The sequence below is a fragment of the Melozone crissalis genome, unplaced genomic scaffold (genome assembly GCF_028551555.1).
Source record: "Melozone crissalis strain CALT ecotype California unplaced genomic scaffold, PUWL_Pcris_2 ptg000013l_1, whole genome shotgun sequence".
Classification (NCBI taxonomy): domain Eukaryota; kingdom Metazoa; phylum Chordata; class Aves; order Passeriformes; family Passerellidae; genus Melozone; species Melozone crissalis.
The window spans coordinates 12,930,754-12,953,957 of record NW_026535791.1 but is presented as its reverse complement, the minus strand read 5'-3'; the positions used below and the strand labels follow the sequence as shown (position 1 = coordinate 12,953,957).

General features: G+C 41.3%; 1 protein-coding gene across 2 annotated transcripts in view; it reads right to left on the bottom strand.

Moving 5' to 3' along the window:
* The window catches only part of CAB39L (calcium binding protein 39 like), a 43,381-nt gene extending 29,043 nt beyond the window's left edge, over nucleotides 1-14,338 (bottom strand). Inside the window, exons 1-3 of one of the 2 annotated variants that reach the window (XM_054271969.1) lie at nucleotides 14,216-14,338; nucleotides 13,798-13,999; nucleotides 4,803-4,951 (exon numbers count right to left, since the gene is read on the bottom strand). In XM_054271969.1, coding sequence (XP_054127944.1) covers nucleotides 4,803-4,904 — 102 coding nt within the window. In that variant the 5' untranslated portion in view covers nucleotides 4,905-4,951; nucleotides 13,798-13,999; nucleotides 14,216-14,338. Of the gene's footprint in view, nucleotides 1-4,802; nucleotides 4,952-13,045; nucleotides 13,269-13,797; nucleotides 14,000-14,215 lie in introns of those variants that run through there. The other variant, XM_054271970.1, reaches the window with a different exon arrangement.
* Nucleotides 14,339-23,204: the final 8,866 nt, after the last annotated feature.

Here is a 23,204-nt window from a genome sequence, read left to right as displayed (position 1 = left end):
GCCAGGAATGGCTTCCTTGTTGCTATGTAAGAAAGCCGGATTTATTGACAGAAGTATTTGTTCCAGATATCTTGAAGTCTTTTAACTGTAGCCTTAATAAAATGCTGCTCTCCTGACCCTTGTGAACAGCACCAAATTTGTTACAGCACGTGGAGATGAAAGAGAGGACAGATTGCAGTGACCTGCCTGAAGGAGGAGTCTCGTTAGAGAGATTTAAGTGAGAGGGGCAGAAGTGTGACACTTCAGGTTATTTTTACATCTCGCTTCACTGTGCTTCTGAGCACTGACTAAAGACACTGCAGCCTGCAGTTCTGCCTGACAGGAAAGCACTTAGCACAGTGCTCTGAACCTGCTGTAATGCATTTGGGGTTCATTTTCCACAATAAACCCTTGTCTTGGATCAGCTATACCAGAAACTGCAAATCTTTCAGCCCACCTAGACCACATACAAAGATTACGCCAAGTTTCAACCAACCTCAGATCCGTTTGTTGCACTAAATTAAAAGCCTGTGACACTTGGAAGGCTTTTGCTGCAGGGCAGGTTCAGAAAATGTTACCCAACCTGTAGGCACCACAGATGGCACTGAGTCAGGCTGCCACACCCCAAGGTGTTTGGTTAGCAGCGGGAGGGCCATGTGCTCAAGGATGTCCTTCAGTGACAAACTGGATGCCACCTGCACTGCTTGGTGCTGACTGGGCCCAGCAGCTGAACACAGGGCTTTGAGAAGTCAGGATATCACACCCCTTTTTTTGTGAGCTTGGTCAGGCACTTTTCTATCAATGTTCCTTTACAATAGCCATCAACAAAGACACAGTGACACACCAGCAATAAGTGAAGCAGTGTGACCAGAGCGTCACATGATGTCCATTCTTCCTCAGGTTCAACAGGTGTGGCCTCTGGGTATCATGGCTTCTCTTCATGCCTACTTACAAGCATCCTCCAAATGCTATAGGAGTTTGTACCAGAAAGAAGGGAGCCTAAGCTCTGAAGGCTTTCTTTCCTATGTATTTAAATACTTTCCTGCTTTTCTAGGTAGTTCCAGATTGGACATTTCTCATTAAATTCAAGGACTGATCAATTCTACATAACTGAGATTAAATTGTAATGACATTTATACAATACTGCAATAAAAATTAATTAATTGTTCTTCACCACATCAAAGCCCAAACAGGATGTCAGCAATTGTATATGCTTGAAGAACACCTTATTTCCTTTCAGATGTAAGAGAGGAGAATTATTGACAAAGAACATTTTAGTCCACTTTTCCAGCTCTGTCTTACCCTACTTAATCTCCCAATTATTGCATTAAACTTGCCAGTGCTGCAATCCCTCATTTAAAATAGATATTATTTTTTAAAATTTGTAAAAACAAGGTATTAGAAAGAGCACTTGAGAAGAAAAGGAGAACCAGATGATGAGCTGGCACTTCTCAACCTGTGGTCTGTCAACCATCAAAATGTAGCTGAGAAAATGGCAAAGCTTTAAGCACACATATATCCATGCAAGCAAACAAACAAGAAAGTCTACATAAAAAAATAAGAACCAAACATCAAAACTTAATCTATTTTTTCAGCTGGGAGTGTTAAAAAAGAATCAGAAAGCACTATGGCAACACAACACATTAATAGTTTCAAAAAAATTAGACACATGGAGAAAGTGGGTCAAATTCAATCCTTATCTAAGGAGACAGATGCTAGTGCAGTCAACAGAGTTTAGCTAAAGCTTGAATGGGTACTATTCCATGAGTAACAAAAAGCATCATGAAGGAAGAGTGCAAACCCCTGTATATTATGTGTGCATGTGGAAATGCCTCAGAAAATATGTATAATTTCCTTTACACTTACAACTGGCTTCTCTGCATTCTGTCTATCAAGTTATATCCTCCACCCTCTTCCCATTGCCTGAGAAGTCTTAACTGCTCTGCTGCGAAGTTCCCTCTAGCTGTGCACTCCATACCTTGGCAGGAATGATCCTTTCTGCAGTATTTAAAAGCATCCCCTCTAAGACACAGATGGTTCCTGCTGAAAGTTGCACAAAGTTGTATTAGAAGCATCAAGCCCCTCTCTGTCTGATCTTATGCCCTCCTGGCTGCCCATGGCATCTTCACCTCATACTCACAATTTCTCAGCTGGAAAGGAAAGGAGGTTCTCTGCCAGCCCTGCAGTTAATTCAGGCTTTGTCCCACTTCTCTGCCAATTCTGCCTGTATTAGCAGCTTTTAGCTGTCTCAACCCACATACCACATTGGCTGTACTACAACAACAGCTTAATTGTCACAGGATAAATCTTCTTGTTTAAGCATCTGAAGCAAGTCCTAGTTGGAAACTACTTTGCACACAAAATCAGGGATGCTCTGGAGTTGTACCCTGGAAGTACAGCTGGGAACTTTGGTTTTATGGTGAGACATAACAATACTCTTTTAGTTCTTACAGCAGACTAGAAGCTAGAAAGCTGAAACATAGGACGGCCCTGAGTCACAAACTTCTCAGTCACAGGGCTACAGGGTCCAAACCCAGCTCTGAGACATCCAGGGTCTCTGGCTCTTGCAGTAGCTAAACCTCTAGGCCCTTTCATGAAAGTTTGACAAATTTCTTCTCCCTCCAAAAATCAAATTTGAGGTGAAGTTAAAAACCTTGCTAGGTTTCCAAGAGCACAGAGTACAGCATTGTGCTTTGTTTCTCTTTCCTTTTGTTTTCTGTTGCATTTCTCCAATCATTCTCATGAAAAGACATTACTCATTAGCATTACTGAGAATATTTTGAAAACCTGTGGGCCACTGAAAGTCTTCCCATTGTCTTCTCTTCTCCAACTCAAACTGCAAACAGAAATGGCATTACTAAGCTCACAAACCTGAATGGATAGCAGCAGGTGTGATAGGGCTGGGTGGTTTTGCAAGAGCTGTATTTTTCCTACCAGTTTTTAAAGTTTATCACCATCTCAGTAGTAAAGACAGTCCTTATGATTTACTTCCATAAACTCAGGAGAATAAATTTAACTGTTTTCTTTAACAGGTATTTATTTCAGGACCGCTCAGTGGAACACTGCAGATGAAAGGCAGAACTGCCAAGGAGTCTCTAACCTTTCCTTCTGCAAGGAAAAGGACGCTATGTGCTTCCTTGACATTACAGTACAAAGCCCTGAGTCAACAGGCCACATAAGCTTAAACCAACCCTAAAAAAGGCTTTCCTCACCTTCTGCCTTGCTGTTGAAGAGAGTGCCTTGTCCCTCTCTCTCCTCTCCACCAATTACCCCCATTCACCCCAGGAACAGCCTCTACTCCATAGCAATGAAGTACACAAAAACTAAGTGAAAATCAGCCTCTTCCTGTAAAATAGGCACCACTAAGTTCATGAGCTGTTTCCATTCTAACACACCAGGGAAGCATTCTGTATCTTTTGCTCTGGGAGGAAAACACACACCAGCTGTTCTGACTTTCACGAAAAATTTACATTGAGCACTCAGTTTTCTAAGAAGTCTGAATTTCTCCTTGTCACTGACACCCAAATATACAAACCAGCTCAAAGCCAAAAATTCTCAAAACCACAACCCTGAGGAGTCACTCTGCAAAGCAGATCAAAAAGAAACCCAAGTATGTAGCCTCTGCTTTGCAAGTCTTCTTTAATCAGGCTCCAAAGATGAATTCAGCAGGGCAGAACAGATTCTGTTGATTTATTTAGTTACTTTTTTTATGTTTTAGTTCAGAGACAAATTCTTTCCATTCTCAGGTTACTGAAGGTATTTCAGAATGAAACATCTAATACCAGAGATCTCCCAGAAATCCATGTGACTTACCTTACGTAATTAACACACTCCAAGCTACTTGCTTTGAACCAAAAAGTTTCAAGAGGATTTCACTAAGGGTGCAAAGGGCTTCATGCCTACTTTTTGGGTTGGGTTTGTTTTCATACAACTTCCTGCACAAGGTGGGGGAAGCACAACATGCACACATGCAAAAATCAGCTCCATGGAAAATGTATCAGTGTCCCTTATCAGCTATTTTTGCTTCCACTGAAAATCACTTTTAACTTAAAGTTAGTCTGTTGTTAACTAAAACCATATATTTCTACTACAGCAATAGTGTAGAGGGCCAGAGTCTCAGATGCAAAAAATAAAAATTAAAAAAAATTTAAAAATTTATACAAGCTCAAATTTCTAACTGGGAAGATTTTGTGTGTTGCATTGTACCTATTAAGTGGTCACTGGAAAAGCAGCAAAAGTAACTCGAGTCTGTGTCATGGAATTAGGAGAGAGCAGTAATATTAGCAAAAGCCCAGCACTATAAATAGAAAATGAGTAGCACAGCTCTTTTAGGAAGCACTGGCACCCAGAACATTAGAAAGGATGAACAGAGTAAGATCTCTTTTGTACACATCTGGACACATACAGCTTTCCTGGTTTCTGGAAACAGTGTGCATCAGAAGTAGAATTTTTCTCTGTGGGTACCAACACATTAATTGGCAGCCTCATTTGTTATCCTGCTAACACCATTAACAGTACAACAGCTTTCACACAGCCTTCCAAGCTGTTTTGCTAGATTCATCTCTGTTTAAAGTAGTGGGAGATTACCCTTTGTTTTGGCTGAGGCTCCTGGATCTCAGCATTTTCTGTCTGAGCCCCAGATTTTATGTATTTTATTTATGCAAAAGCCCCCTGATTTCAGCAGAACCATTCAAACACACAGCTACATCCACAGGCAAGCACTCACAGAACCAGGGCAGTGACCAAACACAATGTCATTCCCATTATTCTGCTGTTCTCCCAGCATAAAAACCTTTTTGGTCTTCTACAACATTACCTCATACCTTGTCTGTCTTTTTTTCTTGTTTCTCCAATATGGCCATGTTTTCTTTCAGAACTTTCACAATCTCAGCAGGATTTTTGTGCGATTTACTAAACAAAGGCATGGTCTTCCTCCACCTGGCTTTCTTCCTTCAGGATAGAAGAGGACTGCCTTAAATCAAACAACAAGCAAAAACAACTTTTAAGGCTTATACAAAAACACAATAAAACACACATAGACACTATGAACAAGAAAAGGTTGCACCTCAGGCACTACATTTTGCTTCAGCCTCCCAGTGGAGCAGTGAAAGTTCTCATGTGTAGTTCTTGCAAGTTCATTGAGGATTCACAAGCCACCATTAGAACATGAAAAGCAACTACTCAGCACCTGCACAGGAGCTGGATGCTTCCTGCAGGGAGCTCTGACCTACAGGTCAGCACTCCAGCACGTCCATGCCCATGCCCAATGTGTTTTGGACGCTGCACATCTGGCAGGTTCCACTGGATTTCACATATGGGTTTCTGTCAGACTTCACCAGCTCCATCACAGGGCAGAAAACCAACTGTGGGTGCCAGCACACCAAAAGCACCCTTTGTTTAAAGCATTGCAAAATGGAGTCCCAGCTTCTCTGCCATCCCTCCTTCTTCTTCCATTGCTTTGCTTTGTCAGCCTAGGGGACCTTGAGAGGAAATTATTTAAACTATCCCCTAGGTGTGACAGACTTCAAGAATCTGTGGGTCAGATCTCACTTGTGTAGAACATTGCCTGAATTGAATAAAGAACAGAGGATCAGCCCCAAATATAAACACAAACATATTCATTACATTCAAATGACAGACTGAGCATTTTAATGAAAATGGATTGTTTGTTTAATTTGAAACATTCTTCTTCTGTATGGTTAGAAAGGCAAATACTACATCACTGTATTTATATATAAAAAAAACCAAGTAGCTCAGTTTCTGCTTAGGCTGTGAATTCTTATGGGTTTTGCTGAGGGTCCAATACAAAGATCTACTGAAGTCAATGACTGACTACAGATGGGAATATGTTCTGGTTAGAAGCTCAGCACTGTTCTGGACTGCATTCCAGTTTGTACAATAAAAAAGAGGTAAAAGGGGGAAAAAAAGAACAAAAAGCAAAAAATAATCTCAAACTTTCATCTCTTTCCACAACAAAATAAAATCACAATTCCTCCACACACACATTTGTAAAATTAGTTGTGAAAACATAAATACACACACAAACCACTTCAATCCCATTATTCTCCAACATTTGCCATTTAAAAAAGCTTTATATGAGAGGTTTCAAATGAGAGAACTAAAGAAGCACAATACATACACAGTGTAAAGAAAACCCAGTGGTCACAAAGAACCAATTCCTCTCATGCTTCATTGTTACTGTGGGCACACTACAGAATCCATCAGGAAACATGATCCCATTTGAGCCATACATCCATGTGTTACTAATCCCCAAAAAACCTATGGAATTAATATCCAGATTAGGCATACATTCTATTGCAACTATAAATAGTAACCATATAAAACCGCCAAGTACAAAATGAATTCAAACTTTAAAAGCAAAATCTATACAGACTTTGTCCTAATATCTTATTAAAATAATTTCAAAACACTCCTGCAGAGTATCTTTACAAGAAGAGTTTCCATGACACACAGGAAATATTTTTGAATGTCTTATTTAAACCAAAAGTTCTTTTACAGTGTCCAAAATAGGTGAGTTTGTATATAGCTTCTCATTTGTTGCTAGGTCAGTTTTACAGGGATATTTTCACATTCAGTGCCTGAAACCTCACCACCTTCGCGTTCCCATTCTCAAGCTCCTCACAGTCCTGCTCCAACTCATTTTTATTTCTCCAGCTTTGGCTACATGACCTTCACTGCTCAGCTGAGCTCCCAGCTGCAGAGTCCTGCCCCCATGCAGCTCAGAGGTGCAGGTTTTGGCAGCACCAGTCACCAGAGCAGAGTCTCAGCCTGACAAGGTGCAAGGTTGAAGCCTGGGTGCACTAACAAGTCACCCTTTGGGGCACACACAAGCACTGACACAGACTGTGATACCAGAATTCCACAATAAAATTGTTTAGGTGCTGCTAGCAAGCACCAAGCACTCTGTAGTCCCAAATGTGGTGCAAATAGAAGATTAATAATTCACAATACACTTTGAGAAGGACCTGATTCTGCATGTTTTTATTATCCTGAAGGCATGGCATGAGGATGTGATGATGCAAGAGACACAGAGTCTGAAATCAGGAGCTTAGCAGGCAAGTTGCATTTCAGAAAAGAATTCTTTTCATCCAGGGTGGGGTAGGTATATTCAGATTGCTAAAGCCATCCCTTCATCTTTTCCTCTCAGAAGTCTTCACACAAAGGAAAGAAAAGGGGGAGATAACTTGATTTTTTAAATTAAGAGCTCATGAGCTAAAGGCTCTGAGATTTTTAAAAACGGAAGTTCACATTTCTAACAGAAATGCTGACAATAAACTATTTTTTCCTCTCAAAAGTAACTTACATGGCTGTCTAGAGTAATGTGTCTGCATTTCAAATAATCACTAATTTTACCATAGAACCAGCACTTTTCCACTGCACAGTTCCAGAATCACCAGCAAGTCACCAGAGCACTGCTCAGTGATAAAACACCATTTTTTCCCACTACATTCCCTACCAGCAGCTTAATCACAACAGCAAAAACACCAATAATAGGGCAGAAAGGGACTCAAGAAACTGTTTAATTCATTGCTCTGTTGAACAGAGGCAAGTCTCTGCATTACTTCATTAGATACAAAGTTTTAGATACAAAGCAAAGAGGGAAGAGCCACAGATGTGCATGAAATAATATTTTGGATTCATCCCTTCTCAGGATACAGTTTTTAACCAGGCAAAAGATGATCATCTCTTCAGAAAATGCATCCTGGCAGCTGCAGAACCTTTTGGTTGCCCATGCAGGAATCTTCTAAGGGGACACAGCTATCTTCTAGCTGTTCACAACTACAGGCAGAAGCACATGGGGGTAAAGTCACTCTGCTGAGATTTAGGATTTGTATTCCTTAGTCTTATGGCTGGCCATCCAATAAGGCAAGTGGCAAAAGGAGGACTCCTCTCCTCCAGCTTTGCTCCCCATGACTGGATTTTCCAGAATCAAAGAAAGCACAAGCTCTTATTAAAGAATCTTTTATCACAGCTGGGCATTCCTGTCCTGTCCTCCTCTTTGTACCAGCCCTCTGCTCTCTAAGCTTTTTCTTGGAAGGTTTTCTGTTCAGTAGAGGCACTAGTTTGGTTTAGAGGCCCTATTATTTACATCACTTATTTTCAGTATGTTTTTTGGAACTTGTTTTTTCCAGGCACCTAGTCCTCTCTCAAGGTTGCTTGAAATTTTCCAGTAAGTTCAAAAGTTACCATGAGAAAAGAATTGGGATGAGAAGTGGACAGTGTGACCACATAAGCCTCATTCTCTCAAGAAACCAGTCTAAAAATAACTTAAAAACTAAGATGAATGACAACTGAAAAAAAATGCAACACAGGCTCACCAAAGGTAGCTCATACAATAATCCCTTATAAATATATTTTAAACAGAGAAAACAGAGTAGAATCCATGTATCTAATGTGGAAATGCACCAATTTGAATACAGTACCAAAAAATTAGTTGAAGAAGAAAATTATTGTGTCATTTGACTGAGAAGGCAAGAGCAATCTGTGGATAGGATCATATTTAGAGAGGCATAGGAATTAAGAACCTATCAAAAAATTGTGGTGACTGAAAATAGAAAGATATTATCAACACATTACAGGACTGGAATATCATTACCTGGGAAACTGGATGGAGTCAAGAACAAAGGTAATAAAAATGGGATAAAAGTTAAGAGTAGAAGGTATCGGATAATGCTGAATGGTAGATGAGACACAGTTTGTAGATGTTCCAGATCCTCAGAAACATTCAAGATCAGATTGGACAGGACTCTGAGCAACCTGATCTAGTTGAAGACATCCATGATAGAGGGAATTGGACTAGATGACCTTTAAAGGTTCCTTCCAAACGAAATCATTCCAAGAATATCTGCTTCAAGCTGAGGACTTGCCATGAGGAATGATGAAAACAAGCAGCTGGTGACATACAAACACACAAGTACTTTACAGATGTGAGAAAGACAGATGCAAATTTGTGATGAATCACAAAAATAATGGTCAGTTGAAATCCAAGGGTATCTATGCCTTTGAACACAGTGTTGATAGACCTTCATACAGAACACTGTACACTCAGAGTCAAGTAGAATCAACAGAGGTTGGAGTGGGTGGAGAGAAGCACGCTGGATGGGCAGAAAAATGGGAAGACCAGCATGTCTTGGAGGCTAAAGGTACTCACCTTCATAAGTTTAGAATAAAAATACAGAAAAGCTGAAAAAGTTATTTCAGCATAAATAACAATAACACTTTATTTATGCAGAAACAAATGGCTAAAAACTGCTGATGTATAAACTTCAGCTGGAAATGTAAAGGTTTCCACCCATTGGAGCTTTGAGGTTTTGAAATTACCTAATCTACCAGGCACACTACAGAGCATCTGTTCATAAATTTTTGACAGGGCTGTCTGGCAGCAAGGGACAGGACTGAATGAACCCCTTTCTTTCCCACTTTCTAGGAAAACTTTTCCATCTAATGGTTATTCAACATATGTTTTCATAACATCAAAAATGGATTGTGGACACTCCTCAATTCATAATGGAGAACCAGCCAACTTGTGAAACATTTAGTTTTGATGATGTTATTTCAATGGTGCTCTTGAGAGGAGCTTATGAGACCAAGGAAAGAAACAGCTGTATCCTACCAGACCAACTCTCCTGGTCTCAGAGATTGCCTCTCCCAGTTATGATGAAAATGCCTTGGCAGTGCTGTAGGAGGAAATGAAGTTTCCTAAGCCTGCTCTTTCCATCAGTGTGAACATGACATTTCAGACACCAGAGTTGGAGTGTCCAGCACATTTTAGAAATTCTACTTTTACAAAAGTACTTCGTGGAATACCATTCCATCTATGTTTGGGAGAAAAAAATGGCACTGATTTTATGTTAGATAAGCCATAGAAACACCAAAAGGAAACAATAATTAACCACTTTCTAAATGTCAGCCTGTTTCTATTCAAGTCAAGAAAAAAAAAACCACACAGACCAAAGCAGTGAATTGAATCCAGAGCTGGATGTGGTTTACAAGACATGACTTTTAGGGTATTCAGTAGATTGTCAAAGTTAACATCCCTTCATATTGAGGCCGTACAGACTCTCAGAGGTCTCCAACTCCACACACATTCAACAAAGATGGAAAACACAATTTCAAAAAACCTATCTACCTACTTTTATTCTGTCTCCTCTGCAAAGGGAGAAGCTGAAACACAGAGAGATGACAAGACTTACCCAAGGCCACAAACAAAAAAATCAGTGGCTGTGTCAGGAATGCAACCTAGATCATGTGACAACAAAGCCAACACTTTATCAGGCTTCAAAATATCTCTTCTGCCAGTTTATCTGCTCATAAAGAGAATGTACTAAAAAAAAATTCAGCACAGCTATAAAGTACAGAAAGAGATCTAGGTCTGATTGTAGGCACTCTCCACAATTTCTCTGCTTTTAAGTCAAATACTTCCTCAAAATATCATAGTGCAACTGAACTTGGAAGCACAATGAAATAAAAATGCACACAGAAACACCACTCTGCTCAGCAGCCCATCCCACTATGAAATGCTCAGTGAAGCAGCCCAGTAGCAAAGGCTTCTTCCTGCCCACAACAGCAAGAATGGAAGAGAGCACATGAGCCCATCCATGCACTCTTTGCAGACACTCCTCTGGACAAAACATTTGGTCTCCAAAAATAAATGAGAAAAAAATTTTCCTTCCCATGGAGTATCAGACATTGTCTTGCCTTAGCTCCCAACCTTCAGCAAGTTATTGATCAGAATCAAAACACTTCAATAACTCATATTGTGTGAGAGTTTCTGGAATGGAAAAAAAGACCTTCATTTCCCAGTCACTGCAGTGTCCCCATGACCCACATAGGTCCTGGTCCCCAGTTGGAACACTTTCTTCATCATTTTGTCTAATTCAGTCTCCACATAATGGAAGAGGTCCTCATTTCTCCCTCCTGCCACATTTGGGAAAGCTGTTGCAATGACAGAGCAATGTCCTCAGACCAGGAGATGGAAGCCCTCATGTGTGGTGAGCACCCAGAGAAGCCCAGTGCAGTCTCCTCACACAACCCATGTTTTACTTGATATGCAGAAGGAATCTAGGCTATGAACAAGAAAGTACTCTGCAAATTCTCCTTATGAGTTGCAGATTTTGGAAGGTACACTGCAAATGAGACAAAAAATTAACAGAAGATGGGACAGTTTTGTGGTTAGGGTGAATGAATGCCATCCATCTCTGCTTGGCAACTTGATTTTTCCAAAAACTCCAGAATTTACTCATCATAAGCTTTGATGTTGCCTTCTTGTTGCATTACCTGAAATGAAGATGGATATTAGCTGAAACTTCACCTGGACACACAAAACATCACAGTAATGCCTACCATCACCACACATGTCACTTTTTTAGCAGATGGTAAGCATCCTGAAGATCAGACAGGGAAAAGAAGTAGGCAGCTCTGCCCTTAATCTGATCACCTCTACAGAATGAGAATGATAATATCACACCATTGTCCAATTCTGTTATGAAACTGAAGGCACTCACAGTGATGCTCCACTCAAGTGCTATGGTGTAGCTCTATGGAGTCACTTAAAAAAATTATTCACTCTTTTTAACTGAGTGCTTGAATGCCACTTTAATAAAAAACAAGAAAAAAAAACCCTATATGTACAGTCTTTCAGCAAACACGGGGGATAAAATGAAACACCAAAAAGCAATCTGGTCACTGAGGCACTCTATTTTGATAGATGCTTTGTTCTGTGATGGTGACACCTTGCCCCACATGGATTCACATCCCTACAGCCTCTGTGGGAGCCATTCAGCTGTTGCAGGGCCACATGGAGAGCCAGGTCAGGGAAGTGATCCAGGTTAACAAGAAATAGCCTGCTGGGGAAAAAAAAGGTTACACAGGTTTCCAGTCCAGTTCTGCCCAGATAGAGTCTACCAGCACAAGAGGGAAAGAAGGGCATGGGAGGAGGATAGGGACAGGGCTGCTGGAGCAGATGCTACAGCTCAGATGTTCACCAACCATACCCAGAATGGGGCAGTGATGATCATAAAGGGGGTATAGATGTGTGGCAATACAAACAAAATACTAATCATAGAATAGTTTGTGTTGGAAGGAACCATAAAGATCATCTGGCTCCAAGCCCCCTGCCATGGGCAGGGACACCTTCCACTAGACCAGGCTGCACAGAGCCCCATCCAACCTGGCCTTGAACATTTCCAGGGATGGGGCATTCACAACTTCTCTCAGCATCCTATGCCAGTCTCACCACCCTCACCATAAAAAATTCCTTTTTAATACCTAATCTAAATCTATCATGAGTGGGGTACAGAGGACAGAATTGAAGTTAAGGACATTTTGCAACCTTGTGTCCTTCTATTGGAAGTCCTGTGTTTTCACATCCACTATTATTATTATTACTATTAATTTATTACAAAACAGCATTTGCACACTGCAATGCCAGGTAACATTCAGATTCTCACCCATGCAGAAATGGCATCCTGTGGCACCATATTCACACCACCATCATTTATGTGTATCACAGGATCACACAGGCTCTCCCAGTCATGCTAATGAACTAGCTAGAAGTGGTAGGTTATTACTTCACATTCAATAAAACTAGAAATATACAAGAGGTTTTAGAAATATACAGAGGTTTTACAGCCACCAAATTTGTAGGATTGATGAGTCAAGAATATTTGGAATCCCAATTTGCATTTGCTACCACAGAGATCTTTAAAACCTAAAGGATTAAGAATTCAGTTCCATGCCTATCTGTAGTCCATAGCAAAACTCCCAAAAAGTCAGTCATGCAGAAAGAGCTCTCTTAACAAACGTCTCTGAAGTGCACACAATTCTAACAGAAGAGCCCTTAACAGCTTTTCATTTACTTAAGTAAAAGGAAAACCAAGTTAAATATCCATTTCTAGTAGGAATAGTATCTGTAGAAATAATGGAAGCTGGTAACATAATTTAAATAACACAGGCAGCAGCCAAGAGGGAATAGGACTTCCTCTAAATTCATTAGTGCGGAAGATGGATACTATTTTTGTATTTGGTCCAATAACTCTAAACTTACCTCTCTACACAGCATTCACTTGATCAAGTTCGTAGCAAGTCCGCTGTGTTACTTTCAAGAGCTTCAATAGTAATGGATTAAAATAATTTTCTATAGCAGTAATTTCACTTCACTCATGATATTAGTCCAAGAAAGAGCCTTTGCTTTTAAGAAAGACCCCAACTTCCCTTAAGCTCCATTAAAGTTCTGCCTGATAAAGACTTCAAGCATCGCCCATGGCACAGAATCAGCATTTCCAGTGGACAGGACCTGTGGGCTGCAAACGAGGAGGAGCTGGGACATTCACACGGGCTGTTCCTTGTGGCAGCTCTCACGGGCGCTCATCTTCCCTCCATCTCCCTCCTTGCCCTGCCTTATGCAAGTGGCCACGCTCTCATTCCTCTGCATCTCAGGAGCCAGCCCGCAGCTGCAGGCAGCCCGCGGAGAGGAGCGGGAGAAATGATATATTGCGGATATTTTATTTTTGGAAACCACACTGTAAATAAAGCCATTTCCAGAGATATTCCATGGACACGGAGTGCTTGATCGCAGAGCCAGCGCCTTATGTAACAGGAGGAGCATTGTTTAGGGTTGCCTGCGTTAAAGAGCCACTCCTGGTAACACAGTTTACAAAGCTATAAAAAGCTACCAGCCTAACTATCGAGAGCGAGCAGGCAAGCGGTTTGTTACCAAAAGGTTGGGAAAAAAGGAAAGTTTCGTTAAATCCCTCAACTTTCCGCGGCTCGGAGGCCATCAGCCCGGCTGGCACTTACCGGGGTGGGAAGCTGGGGGCTCCTAGCGCAGCCCCATGGCCAGGTGCTGAGGACAGCTCTGCCGCCTCCCGCCGCCGGCAGCGCCCTCAGCGAGCTCCCATTAATTCCGCTCGGCTCCCCGCGCCGGTCGCCCGCGAGCGGCAGAGCGCGGGGATCCCTCGGTTCGGCCTCCCGCTCCTCTCCCGCCGGGCGCCGTCAGCCTCTGGAAAAGCGCGAGCAGAAAGGATCGCTTGGACATGCACAGGCGCTCACAAGCAGCTGTAAATTTCCACTCCCCGCTGCCTGCGGCTGCACTCCCGGCTCCTCGCTGTTCCTGCTCCGACGAGCTCTGTGCCTGGGTGTGCGTTTTCCCCCACTGCCCTCCCCGCTTCCCACTCCCTCGCTCGTCTTGCTCACAGGCTCACACACACACACACACCCCAAACTCCACGTCACAGGAACGCGTGGAAAAGCAAGGGATGAAGCGATCACTCCGCCGAGAGATTTCCCCAGGGTTAAGGGAGGACATGCGACAATTTCGCATCACTTCTGTAAGTTTCCATTCCTGCCCAAAGTCTGCCGGTGCAGGGGGAGGCATCGCTGACGGCTCCTCGCACCATCACGTGGCGGAGGCTGCTGGAATTAAATTATTCACCTTGCCGTCCTGCTAGGAATGCAAATAAGGGAGCCCAACAGCGGGTTGTTGTTACAAGATAATAAAAAAAATCAACATGCTCACGCACCACATCTTTCGGCAAAGTCCTGTCCAGAAAAGCTGCTTCCTGCCTGACTATGTATTATTACACAAAGATCCAAATACTTTTCCACAACAATACTTGAGGGGATAAAAACACCCACCCATCTGCAGTATACTCTGAGCAAAATTTAAATCCTGATGAAGAAAAACATTACCCCTAAGTATTTTTTCAAAGGCTAATGTGATGGGGAAAAAATCATAAAGTATTCTGAAACAAGCACTACCAGCTATTATCAAGTGTACAAATACAGCAAAATGTAATTAAAGGAATTTTTAGTGCTCCATTTTTCTCTCTCGGCAACAATTCTTTGGCAAGCACCACACATTCCCAAAGGGAATGGCAAGTGCTGTCCCCTCTGCCCCCAGCTGTTAAGAGCAGGAGAAGACGGATGCTTTACTATAGGCACTTCAAGGTGGGATTTAAAATGTATCTTCATCTGGATCTTGGCCGAGTCCCAGCTGGGATGTGTGCCCAGCATGTCTTTCTGCCAAGCTCTCCAGCTTGGGGGGAAAACTTTACCTCCCATCACTTCTTCCTCAGGGCATAGCCTAGCCAAAGTCCTACATTATTAAAAATCATTTGCTATGCTACATTTGCTTGGGGAGCTGATCTCAGAGTTAGCAGCACTATAGTTGCATCAGATCTTGATTTAAGGCTCACCTGCAGTAGCTATTCACAGCTCTACATTACAGGCAGCCAAAAGTGCATGAGAAACCTAAATTCGGAGGAATACAGATGAAACAGACACCTTTTAAAGGGCTACCAACCTTTGTTTGCAATGCCAGCTCCGAAGTGAAGCACACAGGAGTATCCCAAATCCTCACCTTGAAGAGCCACTTGTCTGTCCCTCCTGGGCTCAGGGAGGCAGAAGCCACCCCTGCTCCCTTAACCTCCTGCATTTTCTCCTGCCTTTGCACAGGAGGCACCAAGCCAACCTTAGATCAGCATATTTGTGCTCTCAACTTATCAGTAAAGCACGTCACCACCTCTGCTCACACTTTACCTAACAGATCATCAAGATACTGCATTCCTGTGTTTTCGGACTGCCCTGAACAGCACTGGGAACAGGCATTAATTAGTGCTGCTCCCACTGCACCAGAAAGCACTGCAACAAGTGACACCAAGTGGCAATTTCTGCTCCAAACCCCTTGTGAAATATTCTTCCAGCGCCAAATTAAAGGCTTCACATTAGCCACCACTGAGCAGGTTTCCTCTCCAGGCCTGCTCCACAGACAGCTCAGCAAGGGACACTGCAGATGCCAAGCTCTGAACAGGATGAGCCACCCACAAAGCTCAGGAGGCACATGAACGACCTGAGGAGATGTGTCATGGCATGAAGCACCTGGGGAGAAAAACTGGCACTGGGCACCTTTACAGCACCAGCTGGGTGGGGAAGGGAAGGGAAGCTGGGCCTTGTGGGACCTCACACCCACTCTGACATTGGACCTTTATTTTTCGTCAGATACCTCAGCCTTTGGATAAACAGTGAAAGTCAAATGATAAACACTCTACCCTTGGGCTGCTGCTGACAGTACTGGCTTTTCCTAAGGCAACACAACAATCCAAGTGCATCACTGCTTCCTCTGTGTGTTTTTAAGAGAAAAACTTTTTTCCTCTACCTGTCCCAAGAAAAATTTTATCTTTTCTATTGTAAATACACCATCTCTTCAACAGGTAGAACCCCAACTTTTTTGTTGTACTATGGAGTTCAACAGTGGTAGGTGTTACCCTGAAATCAAACCATCACAAAAAAGATTGAAATATCACAACAAATGTGTTTTAGCTGCACATAAGGAGCCCCAGTGGGGATAATTTGTGTATCACTGCACTCCATAAAATATTCACAGACCATTCTGAGTATCCCAGCTTTCTGGAAGTATAAGAAATTTATCTACAAAGTAACCATCCTTTGTTTAAGACTAAATATGCCTGTTTTCCTGATTCAGAAAAATAAATTGAATTTGCACTCAATTACAGTTCAACTTTTCCCATCTTCTACCTGAAAATCTTTTAGGGCTTTAATAGGAGCCCTCTTGAGAGCTGGAGAGCAAGAAACCCACCCACCTCCATCCCTGCATTGCAGCAGAAGAAACTGCACAAAACAAGGTAGCTAAAGGGGCAGGAGAAAAAAAGATTCTCTGCTATTCCAAAACTCTGTTTCATCTTAAGTAGAGTTAATTCTCAGATGACAGGAAAAGGCCCTGAACCATTCAATAGGAATTAAGCCATAATTACTTGGTGCTCTTATCTGTTTGTTGGGATTTTTTGTTGCCAAGAGGTTATTAAATATTTCCAAAATATGTTTTCTTCAATTCTTAATTTGTAGCCATCTAAAATCTAGAATTATGTAATTATAAAGAGACAAAAAATCTTTACAGTCCTGAAGTGCATGGGGAAAAAAAATCTCTGCGCTGCTAAAATACTCCAGCTTCCACATATTTAAATTTCATTATATTTGTTTCCTTTAAAGAGGGCAGAGTCCTCAGGCTAAGGCATGGTTAAAGTACTTTTGAGAAATGTTTGTCCTTGCTTTCATAACTTAAAATCATTCCATCTAATAAAGACCAAAGGAAGAAAACCCCAGTTGATTTTTTCCTGCCCTTACTATTTATTTTCTAATGTAGAAAAGAGAAATTAGGGAACTTCAATAGTGAGTGAAATTGCAATAAATTGCAGCAGCAGATGATAAACACACGGCGTATATATATTAATTCTGCTTATTTAATCATCCATTTCCAGTCTGTCTACCTCCTCTGAGATTACTTCCAGCATTCCAAAGCCCTAAGCAGCCTCTAATAACAATAACAACAACAACATCCTTCCTTCCCCCCAAATTGCTCAGTGCCCCAGGCCATCAAAATTCAGCTCTCCACAGCAACAGGTTTAGTTGGGTAATGCTGAATATCAAGAGGAGAAGCTTTAGCATACTAAAAAGATTCCCCCACCCTCCAAAACCTGGAAATTAAAGAACATCCCCCACAGGATTTCGTGCTATTCTTACAAAGCCCAAGATACCAACATTTTGATAGTTTGGCAGTTTATTGGGGTGGAGGGGAACTAAAAACAAGTAACTTATATAATCTACATCGTAAAGCTGTTACACTTTAACTCAAAGCATTTAGCATTACGGCACAGCAATATAAAAAGTGCCCAACAACACTTCTAAAACCTCATAAAATAAGATGCTTTACAGTTACTTCATACTTCTGTGTTATTCTGTGAGTCCACAGATACTCAATTTCTTCAGATCCCTGCAAGAGCACTGTGGCCACTTCAGATTGATGCAAATAAATTCTTCTTCCTGCAGTAGATCCCAAATACAGACATCCAACACACACTTTCTCTCTGTGTAAACTTGGAGGGACACAAGCTTGGAACCGAGCCTGTATACCAGTCCCCCCAAAACAGCTACCAGCACCAAAAGGCAAATTAACATTTGGCTGCTCATCCAAATACAAAATAAGGCAAAAAAAGGGGTACAGTCTACGGAGGGGCAGGTGGTTTTCCCTACAGCCATGTATAAAGCAGCAAAGCTTCTGGCCTCTCTCGGGACTAGAAAATTTATATTCCTTCAGTGAAGTGTGGGAAACTGAGAGCAGCAAGATGCAGTGGCTGACCTGTAGCTGCATTTTACCTGACGTGAGTGGAAGCATTTAAATGGATGGTTTACATAAGCTACTCCTAAAAATGCAGACATGTCTTACACGATTATGTTCCCCTCCTCTTCCTCTTAGCTCCCTCTAGCGCTTTTAAGGGCATACGGCCTTTTCCCTCCTGATTTATTTAATGCAAATACAGCTGCTAATATGTTGTTTGGTTTAGCTGGGGTTTTGGGGGGTTTTTAAGATCTGCAATAGTTCTTATAAACTGCTCATGAGATTTTGCTGAATGCGTTATTCATATGTACAATCACTCCAGAAACCAAACACTGACACTGGTCTTTCTACCAGAAACTTTTGTATATTAATACTTCATGTACAGGCCAGTACATTTAAAAGTTTACTCATTTTAAAGGGCATCCAGCTCCATCATAAGAGAAAGTCAATTAAAATTAATCCCTTTCCTTGAGCATTCCCTCTCCCAAGTGAATTGTGTCTAAACAGAAGGTTACTACAGCCCAACAGCTGAAAAATATAACATATTAAAATTTTATGTCTGCCCTAAAGTCACTTATAAAATGTTAATTGTGCCCCTTATCTACTGTGTCCCAACATAAAACACAAACAAGAACCATACCTGCACTCCCACTTTTATGAGCAGAGGAACACAGCCTCATGACCACATTGGGCTTTTTACCTGCAGACTCATGCAAACAGAAACTAGGCCCCCAAAATCAGTGACTGCCTGAAGAGCCAAGCAAGTATTTTTAAAATAATTAAAGTTTTCACCTCTCCAAACTGCTTCTATCCCAGTTCTGTACAGTCAATCACCTTAGTGGTTATGTTTGTTTGTTTCTTTAAGGTCCAATTGCAGAATTAAAAATGGGAAGAGGAAAGACCATTTCAAGAGGTGCAACAAAAAGAGCTTTGCTGAAGACCTAAAACCACTCATCACATGTGTGCCAATCTTGCAGTTTCTATAGCAGCACACTAAAAAGCACTTTTTCTTCATGGAATTGAATTTTAAGTGTATAAAAGTATTTATCTGTGATCTCCAATTTCTGAAACAGTCAAACAATATTAATAGTGTTTGGTCTTCTTGAAATGATTGAATTCAGTTACTGATCTCCACATAACTTCACCAAGCACTTTTCTTAATGTTAGGCAGAACAGGTTAAGACATCTCCTTCCACCAGGCTCACTAACCAAAAGCTCTATAGATGTTCCCTACAACTTCCTTGCTGGTCAAAGACAACAGAGCTTTAAACTTCCTAAGAGTGCTTGAAGCCAAAAGCTGAAAGTTATTGCATATTCACCTCAGCTATGGTGATATGCTGTGAAAATGTTGGGCAGATCAATTTTGATGCCTATAATTACTTGAAACACAATGTGTGACTGTTTCTGACAAGCTGGAAGGCAGTTTGGGATTTAAGACTTTTCCTCTGCTGACCACTACTATAGAAGGCTAAAGCATTTTTCATCAGATGCTTTCCAGATGACTTGCAGACAAACAAAATTAAATTTAAAACACAAGTTAAATGCTCCTCTGAGGCACTCACTGTAACACCCAACTTTTTATTAGGAAAGTGAGGTGGCACCAAGCAAACACCCAAAGGTGTGCAGTCCAAAATATACTGTTAAAGGACATCAGGAAACAGGAATCATTATTCTGGATAAGGCAAAGCTCCACTAAATCCCATCTCTAAGAGGGGCTGACACCAAGAGCAAAGTAGAAAAAGAAACATATACCATAGGAAGGACTACTCTACTCTTCTTCTGCTTCTGGCAATCAACACCTTTGAGGTTTCCTGAAGCATCATCCCAAATCACCATGATGGATAGTTACACACCTTTCACTTTTAAGATCCCAAAGGAGCACTATTACCCATCTAGGGGTACTCTTAAATCACTTCTGCATACTCAGATACAACAGATTGCTCAAGATTGCTTCTGACTGTCAAGACTGAGCTACCAAGACAGCTCAGAGACTGCTATTTCCTGTAGGTGAGGGACCAAACAAGACAAGCTCCAGCACCAATTTATTGCTTTCCAGTTAGTTCTGGGCAGCAAAACCAGGATTTACCCGCAGAACCATTGTATTTTTCAAGTGGCAACCCCAAGACAAGAGAACAAGTACTACCAGAAAGTCCCATACAGAGGCACGGTGTCATACCCATGAAGAAGATGAGTTCAGATCTAAGTGTCAGTTCCTATTTATGTCACACTCTGTCATCTTGGAAAAGCCACTTAGTCTCCCCACTGGAAGATTTATGCATTCAAAACCATAAGGTGCTTTGACACTGCAGTGATGGAACCCAAACAAACATAGCAGGCAGTACCCAGCTTGCTTGTGTCCTTTTCCTGCAGACAGTCTGCAGTTTGTGTGATGCAGGTCTCCAGAAACCATGCCTACAGACACAACAAACTTCTGAGTCTCTTCTCACACAGGTTAAGAATCCTACTAAAGCAGAACAGTTGAAACAAAACCAGAATAATACTAGTTTAAAGGTCTAAATTGCTGCTTTTAGTTGAAGAATTACAGTTTTTTTTCCCAGTGTCAAATAGTGAAACCCAAGCATTACTACAATTTTTGAAAAGGAGCTGTTATACTTAAGCAAGTGTTGCCCTAAATTGACTTGCCTAAAGTCACACAAGAAAATCTCTGGTGCCAACACTGCTCCCCTGGAGAAAGAGAACCCACATCTCTCACATTTTGCTCTTTACCAGTTTTGTCCTGCAACGACATTAGTTTAAGACATCGGAAAAGGACAGGGAGCCTTGAGAACTCATCAAGCTCAAGTTGCACAAGGAGAGATTGTCTTCACAAGTACCCCAAAGTCATTCCTCCTGACAAACAATTAAATATATTCATCACTTGTCAGACTGCAAACATATTTGCTTTCATGTGATAGATACATGGCCAGTTGATGAAACACAGGGTACTTGCACTTCTCAGTCCCACAGTGAGTATTTTACCATCACTTCAGTGTTATCTTCCTGTTAGGTGGTGAACAGTTCCTGTCGTCACGAAGCCCCTATCTCAGATTTTAGTAACATATTTTTCTGGTCCCAGGAAGGAACCTCCAGTGCCTTCCTAAAGACCCCTGTAGTCCATTCTGGCCAAAAGTTGACTATATGGAGCAAATTAACCTGTAGGGCATTCTTTGAAGTCCAACACTGTTATTCCCCAGTGGGGAAAACCTGTCCATGCACATTCCCACACTACTAAAAAGCCATCTGCTGTTCCCCCCATCCATGTTGCCCAACAACTGACATTACAAATTAATTATGTCAGACACATACAACTACAAAGTGTCCAATTAAGGGCTGAGTTCCTTTTGTTTTAATTAATAAACCAGGGTCATGCCTTGAAGTCCTTAAATGGCAGCAGGCATGCTGCAGACTGGCATTTTTTAGCCAAGTCTGTCCTGAACAAAGACCGACATGAGCAGTGTGTTCATCTTCTGGACAATTTCTGTTTTGGAGGAAGAGCAGCTCTGGCACCTGGGTGTGCTTTGATTCAACTCCATTTCTGTGTAGTCTCAACAGTGGAGATCCCTGACAGGCTCTGGATACCTGGAAGAAAAGCACTCACCGCATGACATAAATGGCAAGGTCCTATCTATATATAGGTTGTAACAGGTCAAATATACTCACAGAAATCTTAGCAAACATCACTCCTTGAGACATCTCCTAATGAAATCTGACAGCTTCAACCTCACACAGATCTATACTCACAGACTTTGTCACACCCTCTGAAAACAGTTTAAGAAATCAGTTTTCTCAGGCTTTCTCACATACCTGTTCCCTTCCCACAGAAGCAATTGATAATTTTCTTCTCTGTGTGTGTTTTGGTAGTGCGCATTTGCAAAACAGCTTTATCTGCCATCAAAATCTACACCTCTGAAGGGTAAAAGACTGCTACTGTCCACTTATAAAAGTCATGTTTAGCGCTGAAAATAAGTAAGGTGTACGCCTCTCAAATGAAAAAAGAGTCTCAAGCTGTAGCAGCCCAGACATAAGTTACCTATTATCTTTGTAAAAAAATAACATTTTTAGCTAGATGCTATCTGAGCCTGATCACCTGCAGAACATGTTTTCTAATATATTTGCATGCAGTACCTTGAATTTATGAAAGCTGTAGGACCAATAGCAGAATTCAGGGAGCAAAGTCTCAAAACCGTTTCTTTCAGAACTGCAGTGCTCATAAGGACACAAAATTATGTCTGGCATTGTTGCAAACTTTGGAGTTTCCACCCAAGTACCACTGAAAAGAAATGGCTTGTTTTCTGAGAGCAGGCAGAGCCCCGTGAGAAGGTCACCCAGCAAGAGCAGTATCAGTTCAACTTTCCATGACCACAGCAAGTGCAAGACAGCCTCCCCCAGCTGTCATCATGGGATGAAATTACTTTCACAAGCATAAGAACTTCCATTGAAATATTCCAGCACACAAAGGCCTGTATCCAGAGAGCTGCATGGCAGCCAGGTAACCAAAGATGTGAACCTAAGCTATTTAATACCTTGGCATTTAACCCAACAACAACATTACCTATTTTTATGTTTTTCAATTTAAAAAAACTCCTAAAAACAGATGACATAGAAGTTCAAAAGTAATAAATAGTATGACACTGTGACACACTACACAGACTGGCTTTTCTTTCAATACTAAAGACAGTTCTATATGATTCCTACACTTAGGAAATAAGACCTTATTTGGATTTAAAATAAGTTTGAAATAGATTTTTTTTGTTCTTCTCAAAACAATAAATGAATGTTGTTACTATCAGCAAAGGCATTTAAAAATTTCAAATATTTACTCTGATTCCCCAAAGCTTAACAGCTTCTTGAACAAGAGCAGCTTTTTAAAAGATTTTGTATCTTTACACTAATTTCAAGTGCTGGAGAATCTGTGAAGTCCATTAATAACATAGTGCAACAGTTAATTGGTTACCGCTTTCAATGTTTCAGGGTTTTTTCCTTTTCTGAAAATTCATATTCTGTTTTACTTTCTGCTCTCTGAAGCTGTGATTCCTATGTTTGCAAACATGTGTTTTTTGAAGGCTCCTAATTT